The 14,092-nt window shown below is 40.0% G+C and overlaps 1 protein-coding gene across 4 annotated transcripts in view; it reads left to right on the top strand.

Annotated features, from left to right (window-relative positions):
• LOC139450680 (kelch-like protein 5) overlaps positions 1-14,092 on the top strand; it is a 182,761-nt gene that overhangs the window by 91,051 nt on the left and 77,618 nt on the right. The window contains exon 1 of one of the 4 annotated variants that reach the window (XM_071232481.1): positions 1,925-1,993. The exons of the other annotated variants lie outside the window; for them this stretch is intronic. Within the exon in view, the coding sequence (XP_071088582.1) occupies positions 1,962-1,993 (32 nt within the window). The 5' untranslated portion in view covers positions 1,925-1,961. Of the gene's footprint in view, positions 1-1,924; positions 1,994-14,092 lie in introns of those variants that run through there. 4 annotated transcript variants of the gene reach the window in all.

A 14,092-nucleotide genomic window follows, 5' to 3' on the forward strand; every position in this document is an offset into this window, starting at 1 on the left:
TGTGAGTGAGAAGTATGTTATTTTCTGTAAAAAAACAAACAAAGTAAGATGTACTGATATGTTGTGCTTTATGTCACGGGCTTTCTGCTACCCTGGGCGGAAGCCCATTTATGTAACAGGTGCGTCTTTCTAAAAACAATAAAATAAATATAATTTTTTTTTTTTTTTAAATAGATAATTGACATTTTTATCATTAAGGGACTAAAACCATGAGAGCACTTTGGGTGAAATGTGTGTTATTTAATGAATATAGGACCCATGGTATTCAACAATATAAAGTCCATGATAGCATTAAGAATATTTATCATTTAGCAACATTAACAAGATAATTTATTTTACAAAACACACTGGAGGGGCTGGGTACAAAATCTATACTACAAATATGACATATTTTACACAACTCATCACAGTAGGACTTCCTAGAGGTTAAAAACAGCATGTATAGGAATTATGTTGCAACAATTGATCTATCAAAGATATAAAAACACTACCATTCAGGAAATATACAATACGTGTATGTTCAAATCATTCCAGAGATATAACACCATAATGTTTTTCCGAGGAACATAAAAGCCAGGTGTCATTCAGTAAAAATATGATCAATTTCCTTGCTGCTTCAGTAGTTGATATGGTTTTGAAATAGCTACAAGGAAATACAATCGCAAGCATTCCAGTGTGTCATATTTAAAAATAAAATTGTCAATAAGGGGAATATGAAATTGACAAAGCTGTACGGCAAGTAAGGGATTGTTGGTATTAGTCACTGCGCTCTGTTCTCTTTGTCACAAATCCTTTATTACTGTCTGAGCACACGTTATAATGAGGAATTCCTTTTCCTTTATCCAAGAGGAAGTATGGCACTTACTGTATTCGACGTAATATGCGCCCCGCTCTAATAAACGCCCACGGCGATATTTGCTAATATATTGGCTAGTGAACAATCTCAATTAGCACCCCTTCCGATTCATCAATGTGCACAAGACTTATTAATTCATGTATAATACGCACTCATGTGTTATATGTACCCTTAATTATGGGCATTTAAGTCCTGGAAAAATATATCTGTCGTATATAAACCTTTCAGGCTGTCAGCATAAACCACGAAATCTACGATTTTTTAACTCTGATTTTTTTCACCAAAATAATATTCTAATAAGAGCCCCCTATTTCTAATTTTGGAACGCCCTGGGTGCTTATTACGTCGAATAGGGTAGTTCTTTTACTTATATACACATTTCTGTCCTGGTCAGAGAGTAGATGCTCACTGTAACCCACTCCACAACACATTTATGCACATGGAGAAAAGATCTGTGAAGAACTGGGTTAGAATCGGTCTTCAGCAACCCATGCTTGATTTAAAAACGACTATGCTTGTCATAAAGAGGCGACTAATGGGATCGGGTGGTCAGGCTCGCCGTCTTGGTTGATGCATGTCATCGCTTCCCAGTTGCATCGATCGATGGTCATGATGTCAGTCACTGGATTGTCTGGTCGAGACTGGATTATTTACAGACTGCTGTCATATAAGTGGAAAAAAGCTGAGTGCAGCGTTAAGCAAACAAACAAACAAAAAAAAACATAGAGAAAGGTTAAGAATATCTTATTCTTTTTTAAGTGTCTTATCCAGACACGTTATTTGACAACCTTTCATCTGCGTCTCTTCATCATATATGACTTAGTACATGCAACCATGTGAAGAGATCTTGTAACGTGTCGGCAGCGAGAGTAGATTCTCACTGTTGCCACTACACCACAAATATATACACAAGGAAAAAGGTTACGCATATCTTATAACATCTTATAACATCTTTTCCTGTAATAATATATTTAGAATACATTTGAATTTGTTTACAAGATGTCTTACTCATATCGAAACACAGAACCTGAAACCTATTTTGAAATGACATGTTTTGCAGCAATTGCTATCTGCTTCATCTGCCACTTAGCATCCGATGTGACTCATGTGGGTGACCTTGTACCAACTTTCCATCAGGTATTGTGGTATCCAAGACATTTATCAAAATGAAGGGCAGATGGGTAGCTCAGTGGTTAAAGCGTTCGCTCGTTACGATCGAAGACCCGGGTACGATCCCCGACATAGGTACAATGTGTGACATTTCTGGTGTCCCTCGCCAGGATATTGCTGGAATATTGCTAAAAGTGGCGTAAAACCATACTCTAAAATGAGGATGATGTCATTTCTAAACCATGGGTACCCGATGTAGGTGTCAAGAGTTGGGTACAAATTGTCAGATTGGGAATTGTTGAACTGGCAAAGACTGCTTAGATACATGTATAAAACAATCTGGATCAAGCTCACACTGAAGCTTTATCTTAACGCAAACATATACCAGAAGAAATGCATACATGGTAAGAAGGAAATGTGAAAATTTGTGACTTGTGGTGTAGCCATGGAGTTTAATTGTCATCATTAAACAATATATGATGTGACTAACCACGGGTCTGGGTAGTCCTGTGGGTACCCAGTTCCTGCTCAGGACCCACCCGCCCTAAGTACCCGAGTTACCCGTCCCAGCCATGCAACTCATGTACGCCAAAGCTGTATAGAAAAAAGGTCAGATAGACCTTTGTTAGTTTTAAATTCTCCACGCTATAATACTCTACTTTATCTATAGACAGCTATATATGCTCTTTAAAGGTTTCTTCTACAGCGAATGACAAAAAACTCCACATTACAAAGAAAAGTGCTGTTTACTCAAGGAGAAAAAAGCTTCATAAAGCTCGCTTTCAGTGCATAGACTTAATAGAGTAGATTACAGGGGAGCTTACAAGGTATCTAAGCTGGGTGACTAGAACCTGAGCTCTAGAGACAGCAGTTAGAGAGAGGAACCCTTTGTAATCAGTACCACACAGAGCCCACGGAGCAGGGGGCGATTTACTGGAGAGTACCCCGGCAACTTGTATACACAGACCCCCCTGAGACCCCCCTGAGACCCCCTGAGACCCGGGCATTGTGGCTTACGATTATCCTCCGCTCATTGTCCGCCCATGGGTATAAAGAAGCTGATTGTGGAGATGTATGTACATAACAATATTGTTGAAGTGACACTGATGTAAATCACTGTAAGAAGTGGGGGAATAAGTCTTCAGTTTCACTCTACTGCAGCTTTAGGCCCTGCTCTACTAAGGGGTCTTAGTGCTAAGTAGTCGTAACTCCTATTCTTAACATGTACTTACGATGGCCATAGTCCTGAGAGTGCTTTGTGTGATGGGCCTCAGGTAATGTCTTCGTAATGTAATAAATTACTATTAAGTTTGTATGATTATGGAGTCAAGAATGGCAGTCATTTTTGTGAATCAGCTTTAGACATATCTATCTCTTTTTTTTGTGAAGAAGGGATTTTGACACATTTTCACAAAAATACTTTAAAATTTGTGATCTTTGAAGTAAGCTAACCATTGTTTCTTATTGAAATCAGTTATTTAGATGCGTTTGTGGAATTGAAACTATTTAAAAATCTCAAATTCCTGACAAGTTGCATTCAAATCATTACACTTTGTACCGCTGAATTAATATTTGACCAAATATGGCATGCTTGTATGCAGCGAAGAACTGCTTTGGACATCAACTATGACTAATGAAGTTAGGGTTTACATCAAACTCAGGAAATGTTTCTGTTTCCTCAGTGTTCTCCTGGAATGAATTCAAGTAGTGATGTGTATACAGCTCATCGACTAAAAGTCAAGTGAGCTTAGGTCATGGCTTGTTTTGTCCATTGTCAGTTGTCGGTTGTCCGATGTCAGTTGTCTGTCGTCTGTTGTGATCATCTTCTCCTCTGAAACCGCTGGACCATTTTCTGCTGAAAATGGAATATAATACGGTTTCATTCTCTCAAAATGTAATTTTGATAAGTTAAATGTCTTTTGAAGTTGCATGACTGAAGAAGCTGGGCTTTTAGCATATATGTTTCTCCTAATGATGAGGGGGCACGGGTGGCCCAGTCGCGATTCGCTGTTCAGAGTTGCGTCCCTTTGGCACGCCAGAAACCTATGATTGTGGGTTCGAATTGCTGAACTGTGGCATGGTAACTTAGTGAGCTAGCACTATAAATCGGCATCAGTCTGGACTATTTCAAGCAGCCACATGCATGCATGTCGCTATATAAGTGCAAATATCCTGGACGCAACATTAAACCCCATTTCACCTCATCTCAAATTTAAAACCCTTCAGCAGTATTTCAGCCATATCGTAACTATCACAAGTATCACAACAGCTAAAAATGCATTGCAGAATAATAACTAGATTATCACAGAATTTATGTACAAGTTATATATAGAAGTTACCTCTGTTGCTGGACAGTACACTATAGACTCTGGGCTATGGAAAGCCAGCAGCCAAGTCAGGCCCCATGCTATGCACCATGGGGTATGAGGACACTGTCAGCCAGGCTACACATTCAGGCCACCCAAGCCTTGTTTTAGTTGGCGTCTGTTATGACAAGCGGACGGAGATGCTGGGGATGTATTCTGATCTGGAAGCCCCTAAGGTACTTCCTCTCTTAGATGTGAAGATCCGGGTTAGAGCAGGTCTTCAGCAACCCATATTGGCCATAAGAGTCGACTATGCTTGTCTTAAAGGGACGTAACGGGATCAGGTTGTCAGGCTTGTTGGCTTGGTTGATGCATGTCATCATATCCCAAATGCATAATTCGATGATCATGATGTCAATCACTGGACTGTTGTCCAGACTCGATTATTTACGGCCCCTGTCATATAGCTGGAATATTTTTGAGTGTGGCATTAAACAACAAACAAGATGTTGCCTTAAGATATTGCTAAAAGTTGCATTTAATAAGTGTGATGCTGTTGAGACTAAAATTCTTCCCTCTTATCAATGTGACATCAATGTCCACTAGACTAAATGCATGTTGTCCTTTTTTCAGCTATGTATCATTTTCAGTATCATGCAGCAGGTCTTTGGGTAAATAGTACATGGAAAGGATGGGTTACTCTTTGTTTCGATGTGAAGTGGAATTCTATGACAAATAAATCTAATTTGCATTCACTATACCATATCATTACGAATAGAAGAATAACATGTAGTGTGATCGCGTGTAGTTTGCGCAAAGAAGATGCAGAAGCTATTTGTGGGGCCCCAACTTTTGAAAGGGGTTATCATTTAACCTGTGTGCTCTCAGCAAGCCATTGCCATGTAATTGTGTTATTGCTCAGTTGGGAATTGAAGACACCGCAACTTCTTTTGTCCTCAAAATTGAAATCATGCATTAAAGTTTGACAAGCTATTTGTATGTGACACCTCACCTCCTGTTTAAATGTTGACGTTGATGGATCATTTTCTCATAAACAGCAGTCGCATAACCTGCCAGACTGGAAATCATTGTTGCAATAGATTGAACACGATAGATTAAATACAGAAACCTGGCTTTTTCAACCTACATAAACAAGCACTGTTAATTTGATCTATGCTGCAGGGTGAATTCACTGTAAGTATTTTTGAATGCAGCTTGTCATGCAGAGGGTGTGTTTGATATATAGGCTGGTACATTGGCCTCACTATGTGAAACGCTGGCTGCGTAAACCACTCAATGAAGACCAAAGTACAATTCCAAATACCCATCTTATCACTAAAACGATTAAACTCCAATACAGTGATGTAGGATCACAACAATTATAGTGTTACATGGCTAAATGAAATGGGATGTTGGGCCTGTTCCACAAAGTGATCGTAAGTCTATGTTAAAGTATGGAAGTTATGATTGCCTTAGCGCTACAATTGCTTTGTGAAACGGGGTTCCTAGGCCTCTGTCCACAAAGTGATCGTAAGTCTATGTTAAAGTATGAAAGTTATGATTGCCTTATAGCACTACGATTGCTTTGTGAAACGGGTCCCTAGGCCTCTGTCCACAAAGTGATCGTAAGTCTATGTTAAAGTATGGAAGTTATGATTGCCTTAGCGCTACAATTGCTTTGTGAAACGGGGTTCCTAGGCCTCTGTCCACAAAGTGATCGTAAGTCTATGTTAAAGTATGAAAGTTACGATTGCCTTATAGCACTACGATTGCTTTGTGAAACGGGTCCCTAGGCCTCTGTCCACAAAGTGATCGTAAGTCTATGTTAAAGTATGAAAGTTACGATTGCCTTAGAGCTACGATTGCTTTGTGAAACAGGTCCCTGGGCCTCTGTCCACAAAGCGCTGTTAGTGCTATGACAACTGTAAGCCTATGTTACAGTATGGGAGTTACGATCACCTTAGCGCTAAGATTGCTTTGTGGATTCAGGAACCACAAGGCAATCTTACTTCTATGACTATCGTCAGTCTATATCATGGTAATGTAACTGGCGTACCTATTACACTTGAACATAGACTATGACAGTCGCAGCACTAAGATGCCCCAGTGAAATAGGGTGAGGAATCTTACCGCCATGACTATCATTAGTCTATGTTATAGTACGTATGGCAGCATAACTATCCTACTTGTACATCGAATTACATCTGTCATAGCACTTGTTTGTGGAATGAGGCCCATGGCTGCTCTCTGCTCTCTGTGCCATATGTTTGTGGATGTAACGTAGGTAGCCAAGTGGAGACTTGATTTGATAAACAGTCACAGGTACAGCGAGAGAAGCTGTCTACTAGTCCTTATAATGTTAACATATAACAACACCCTTAAAAAGGGCAAATTTCTACTAGTCCTCATGATAACTATTGGGCAGTTTAGCAAGGACTACGGGACCAGTGCCAGTTTCTAACACACAGGTATTGGTAATCCTGCACCATGACTATGGCATATATATTTTTTAGGTATTTCTTTATTACTAAAAGCCTAGGCAAGTCTAGATGAAAGTAACCAAGTCTAGTTTGCTGTGAAAATAGCAGAAGAGGAAAGGTTCTTTTGAAAAAAAATGTATTTTAAAGACTAAGTGTTAGTCTTAAGGTATTGGTACCGATCCACATTGATAGATGGCATGAATTTCAGTATTGGTGGGGCTATGGTGACCACAGATTGAAATTGTTACTAGGAGCGTGGAATTCTCTCTCCTGAAAACATGGAGCAAAAGTTTGAAAACAAGTGACTATTGATTTCATAATTCTGCTGTCTAAGTATTACAGGTCAATAAAGTCTAGACGTTGGACAGCGAGATTGATGAATGAACAGGATATGGTGTTCGATCAGTAGATTGATAATACACTTTCATTCTTATCATTGATTAGTGGATTAGGTTCTATACAAGATTATGAATTGTGTTCTTGTAATGAGTTGACAGCTCTATTGATAAAATGCTGCATCGTCAATTTTCACCAAAATGGAACATTTTATCTGGACTGCTGCTTGATTAGCGTCTTGATAATGACAGGGTGTCTGCGGCCGACATCACATGAATTATTGTATCATGGCGACAAGGAAAGGACATTAATGGAACACTTAGTAATCAAGTCAAGACTATGCAAACATCAGTCTTTGATTCCTTCGTCAATAGGCTTAGAATAATATTTTGGATGCTTGGTTGTCAGTACTGTAGTGCATGTTGTGGTATGTGAAGGTTTAGCAAAGTATTTTTAGCTGTTTGTTCTTTAATATGAATATCCTTATGGGGCGGGTTTTGTTCAATTGTCAGTAAGATTTCAGGGCCCCATTCCTCAAAGGGAACATTGCTTTGTGGATGGAGGCCCAGGGACCTGTTTCACAAAGCCATCTTAGCGCTAAGGTGATCATAAGTCACATACTTTAACACTGGCTTACGACAGCCGTTGCATTGTGATCACTTGGTGGCTGGAGCCCAGGCCTTTAGTCACAAGGCAGTAATTATTTTACTCAATAAAAATGATGGGATGAGTTAAGAATCCTTTTTGTTTAGTATACAGTATGTACAGTATTTGTGAAGTGGAAAGAAACATAGGTGATCCTCCAGGAGAAGAGGGACCTTATGGGTGGCAGGATACAGTTGTGCTGTGATGTCATGAAGAAAGACGTTTAATGTCAACTTGCTACTGTAAAAATCACCATGTGTGCGGACTGTAAAAAAATATCGTATTCTTCTCTCATTAGTTTTAAAGACATTATCTCAAAACATGTCAGCGTGTATGTCTACTTTCAATTAATCAGACATTATATCTAAAAACTGCAATCATTGCATAAACAATTATAAGTCTGAACATGGGACTTAGCATAAAATTTGGTCACATAAATTCTTTCTTTTTATGTCATGGAGTTAGTATTTACAAAACAGCTTGGACATAACAGCTGTTCCTAAACTGTTGGTCAATTAATGTACAGGTGTGCTACATATCAATCAAAACTATTTTTCTCTTTCATTCTCTAACTTTCTTTCATTCTCATTGAACTCATTGTCTTATTCACTGTAATTCTCTCTCATTCACTTTCTCACTTTAGTCGGTCACTCACATACTTTCTCATTCTACGAACTCCACGTTTTCTTCTCACTGACTCTTTCTATCCCTCACTCACACTCTCAGGTCTCATTCTATTACTGTCTCAGTCTCTCACTCTCTCGGGGCGGTCGGGTAGCCTAGTGGTTAAAGCGTTGGCTCGTCACACCGAAGACCCAGGTTCGAATCCTGACATGGGTACAATGTGTGAAGCCCATTTCTGGTGTCCCCCGCCGTGATATTGCTGGAATATTGCTAAAAGCGGCGTTAAACCAAACTCACTCACTCACTCTCACTCTCTCTCGTTCATGAGTGGTTGTCTCGTGGCCTCCTGACTGGGTGAACAGCACACTATTTCGTGCTCCAGCTCCAATTGAACCAACTTAATGTAATGTCAAAGTTGTTGCAAATGATTATCCAAATTGATTTTATAATACCGGTAGATTGACATTATTTTATGGGATGATAGAAAGCTTGCTACTAAAGTGCATTTTAATTTAATCTGTTCTATGACTTTTCACATGCACTTACGCAGCACTTAAAAATTTCCTGTATCAGCAAAGGTAATGCTGAGAGACCATAGATTTTTTCACCTATCAATCATGACAATATAGAATTTCAAGGGTTTTGAGGCAAGGAAAACAACCTATTATCATCGTTCCAGGAGTCTGTTTATATGGTTTAGGCCTGGTACGTCTTTAATGATAATGTTACAAGGTAAAATTATTACATGCACCGATTGTTTGAACCATCTTTATGTCAGATTAGCTCATTGGTGGTAATTTGCAGAACTGCCTTGTCCTGCACAGCCCTTCTCCACCTCTTCACTGAATGCTGTAGACGATGTCTGCAATAGGTCTCCCTGCAATTAACAAGAGGAAGTCAAACCTAATGTGTACCACTTGTCAAAATGACATTTTTCTCTGATTAACTTGATTATGACCCACATATTCCTGTGTGTTGTACTTTGAAGCTGGTACTGGGCTTGATAGCTTCCACTCACACAACAGCTGCTGAGGAGGAGGAGGAGGAGCTGTGGGCTTCTTGAAAACATTAAGATGGAGAAGCAGCAACATTGCAATGCAAATACTCTGATTTGGGAAATATTTAATGTGATTTTAATCTGTTTGATTGCTCATGTCAGTGAAAAACCTCTAATATGAGCCAGGCTTAAAACATTAAGTGAAAACAAACCCTGACGTTAATAACATAAGTGCATGGACTCTTCATAGAGGAAAAACTGCATTTTAAAAGTCCAATTGCTTGTGTTAAGGGAATTTTATGTACATATGACATTCAACAGTTTTGTCCCAAGTGTACTAGATAACCTGTGTTAATATCTATGTAAAACTATAAAGCTGTTGTATACTCAGGAAAGTAATCAGATCAGATCAGCTAGGTCACAAACTGTTGCTGTAAATCATGTGTATTCATGATGCTTGAATGAATCCTATTAATTATCTTTATCACATATAACTGACAGAATGAAGATTTATTACCATGAATTTACATGGTTCTACCCTAATCCCTAATTAGCATCCCAGTGAGGGGCTTGTTAGGGGGAAGTGATCTCTCACACTGGACCACAACTGACACTGTGTTCATGTTGACCCGGCCACTGTGGTTTGTGTGTAAAGGGAGGGCCTTGGTCCTTGCTTGGCATTGTCCAGCCTGCCTCCCTGGTCAACTGGTGCAAGGCGACAGTCACCTGGGTGTTGCCCGCTGGTCACCTGGGTGCTGTGTGGCGGCCACACCGTGCTGTGTTTACCTATAGTCAGTCCTGCTGTGATGAACTTGCGAGATAACAACGCAACTTGAGGATAAATGTACGAAAGGTGATATTTAAAGAAAATGGTTGAACAAGTGTATCTCAAATGTGGTGTAATCTGATAAACCTGTTCCTTGTGTAAATATTCCCAAGTGCAGTTTCTTTCCTCTTATTGACTCTCTGATTAGCTGGATAGTCTTTCTTACAGACTCTAGAACATGCTTATAAAATTATCAGTTCATTCCATTATCATCCCCTTCTCAGCTCTAGCAGCCTATACCCATCCCCTTCTCAGCTCTAGCAGCCTACACTCATCCCCTTCTCAGCTCTAGCAGCCTACATTCATCCCCTTCACAGCTCTAGCAGCCTACACTCATCCCCTTCTCAACTCTAGCAGCCTACACTCATCCATTTCTCAGATCTAGCAGCCTACACCCATCCCCTTCTCAACTCTAGCAGCCTACATTCATCCCCTTCTCAGCTCTAGCAGCCTACATTCATCCCCTTCTCAGCTCTAGCAGCCTACACCCATCCCCTTCTCAGATCTAGCAGCCTACATTCATCCACTTCTCAGATCTAGCAGCCTACATTCATCCCCTTCTCAGCTCTAGCAGCCTACACCCATCCCCTTCTCAGCTCTAGCAGCCTACACCCATCCCCTTCTCAGATCTAGCAGCCTACATTCATCCACTTCTCAGCTCTAGCAGCCTACATTCATCCACTTCTCAGATCTAGCAGCCTACACCCATCCCCTTCTCAACTCTAGCAGCCTACATTCATCCACTTCTCAGCTCTAGCAGCCTACACCCATCCCCTTCTCAGCTCTAGCAGCCTACACCCATCCCCTTCTCAGATCTAGCAGCTTACACCCATCCCCTTCTCAGATCTAGCAGCCTACACCCATCCCCTTCTCAACTCTAGCAGCCTACACTCATCCATTTCTCAGCTCTAGCAGCCTACACTCATCCCCTTCTCAGCTCTAGCAGCCTACACCCATTTTCCCATGACTCTGTTATCTGTCTTATTTGGAATGAATAAATTCTCCCCAAAGAGTTTTAATACATCCTTTGACCTCTTTGTGTAAAAAAAATTGAACATTTTGTACAATAATAAATCTGTGACCAAAAGAAAAATAGCTTGACAAGCACACTGTGACCACAGAAAGAAGCAAGCTTTCATTATAAAGTAATCGTTGATACTTTTCTTCTTTGCATGCCAAATTGCCTCAGTTCATGCTAAAAGCACTTCATTTACCCAATGAAAGTTATATCCCTAAGTAAGTATTTACCCATCAGTTATCACTATAGAATGAATAGAACGTGAGCAAAATATGCCAGTGCAAAGGACTTACCATGAGGAAGAGGTGTTGTACATCTATTGGTTTGTTTGTACAAGTCCTAGTGTGCTGTAATCTTGCCTGCTTTTCGCCGCAATTAAGATTCCTCCTTGGGGTGATGCCAGCATCAGCAGTCAGCGTTGACAGGATCGTGAGGAGACCCATTAAAGCAGGGCAGGTAATCAACTGCTACACTTACTGCCGGCCTCACTGTCTACCCCTAATGCTAACAAACAATCAAAATAAATATTTCATGTTTTTGCACTGGAAAAGCAATTACCCAGATTATTCAGCCCGAGCTGATCTATTGACGACCTATGTTAATTTGTTTCTAACAAACCCGGACAATATCATGAATAATTGATAGTATCGTGGTGATAAAACTTTTATTTACTATCCTGGAATCTGACTTCAGGTCTGTGGTAGCATGATTGTCTCAAACCAACAGGTAGCTATAGTCAGGTGTTGGTTGTAAAGTCATGAAATGTAAACTATCGCAGTTTATGATCAGGCGTAAAGTCAAGACTTGACAGTTGACCTTGGACTTGATGAATGGCTTGGAATAAGTCGGTGACAATAACAATGTCAGAATTCACACCCATCAGGATATTGGTATTGGCAACCATGCCAAAAGACACATGGTCAGTTATCTGTAATCCGACAATATCTGTGTTATCGGTATCAGCCTGATTGAATAACACCTGTCATTACCCCAGTCTTGAACACTGTGATTTGAACAAAGGAAGCTATCTGCTTCACTGCAGGACAATGTCATTTAATGAAGACTCAACGGAAAGGTCTTAATGTAATTTGTTCAAGAGTTCATCCATTGGGAGTCAGAAATGCTATTTTGGTCATAGCAAATATGTTGATTTTTTTATTTGAATTGTTTGGACTGGATTAGTAGATCGCGATTTTTGACTTCTCGATACACATATAAAGTAAAAAATATTGATACAATCCTTAAATGTTTGCTGTAGTAACTTTTACCCCAAACCTTAATTAGTTGTGAAAACGTAAATATTTTCATCCAATGCACCATATGTGACACTGCAAACTGTAAATTATCAAGGTACTTTGCCATCCTGTCTATGAAAAAGATGGCTTACGCATCACAGATAATAGCACATTAAAGAATCTTATACGTATCAGGTCGTGAACAAGGTATCGTGATACGTAGCGGATCTCACAGTTGGTGTATCATACTAAGCTTATAGGACCTATTGATCACAAATGAAGTACAAAGTGTTAGTCCCTGGTCCAACCCCTGGCAATCTGAAGGATGGGGTATTTGTAACATATTAACATCGGTGATCTAAATGCATAGTAGCCATCGAACAATAGACCAACAGTGAACCAACAACAGACGAATAAACCCGGTCTGGGAGACGAGTGTTTAGTTCTGTCTCTTTAACTCAAAGCTTGTGAAGTACATTTGAACTACTGCCACCGATGTTGCTTTCTACTCATGTGACCTGAACCTATATCTAACCTAAACCCTACCTAGCCCAACCGAGATAACACAGCTATAGCAATGTTTACCACTGAACCATTGAAGCAAGAAGGTGAGATTGTGGTCGGGCTTGTGCCTGAGGCTATGCTTGGTTGCCATGAAAAGTTTCTAGTTAATCAAGTGTGACTGAACAAGTGAGTCAGCTATTGATATGTGGTAGGTAAGGCTGTAAGGTTGTTGAGGAGAGCTGTTACGACCGACACTACACCCCCTCCCCCTGCGGGATTATTCCGACAGACTACAGGTAATGGCTGTAGTTTCTACTCTATCATCTAGTGCATAATAGCCTGTATTCTGGGAGATTAGGCTATTTAGGCTGTAATAACTTGTGAGTCTGTGGTTTATGCTTCATTAGCGCCAGGTGAGTGTCGTAATCAGTATATCCTGGTCAGGGAGTGTAACTGACAATTGGCTTTACGATCAGTTTCCCATCTTTGTTCAGTACACCCATAGCACTTGACAGTCAGTGAACACAATTTATTCAGCGTTAGAAATTGGCACTAGTCTTGTATTCCTTGCCAAAATGCTCCTAAGGTATCCCAAGGACTAGTAGAAATTTGTCATTTTTAAGGGTTTTGTTATGTTATCATTATAACTAGTGGGCTAAACCTGTTAGTTTCTATTGCTGTTTATTCAGCATATGTCAATCAGGCGACGCAATTCATTCATAAATGGATGGGTTTCAACTGTTTGAACAATTGTTATATGTATTCCCAGCTACAGGTGTGCAGATTTGCCTGACTGATAACCGACTGTCTGCTCTTGTCAGTCAGCTGCCCAGGTGTGTGGGCGAGGCTGCAGGGTATCAGGTGCAGTTGGTCCTAGGTAGTATGTAAATCAGCCTTGCTGGGCTTGGTATACTTGAATTTAGTTAAAAATACCACTTCTGAAGGCTTACCAATTAGGCCTCAACAGAATCAAGGTATAGATTATATCATTATAAGAAATCCATCCTCTTGAGTTTCATTGTGTATTAGAGGTAATATATTTCTGATGACCACCACACTCACTGTATTGTGTAGATATACTCTGTCTGAAGCCTGTCATATGTATTGTAGAATACCCAAGTCAGTGTTTGAAAGCAATCAAGGTCAAGGGATTCT

This window comes from Haliotis cracherodii, unplaced genomic scaffold, assembly GCF_022045235.1.
Source record: "Haliotis cracherodii isolate W230 unplaced genomic scaffold, xgHalCrac1.p SCAF_8, whole genome shotgun sequence".
NCBI classification, from domain to species: domain Eukaryota; kingdom Metazoa; phylum Mollusca; class Gastropoda; order Lepetellida; family Haliotidae; genus Haliotis; species Haliotis cracherodii.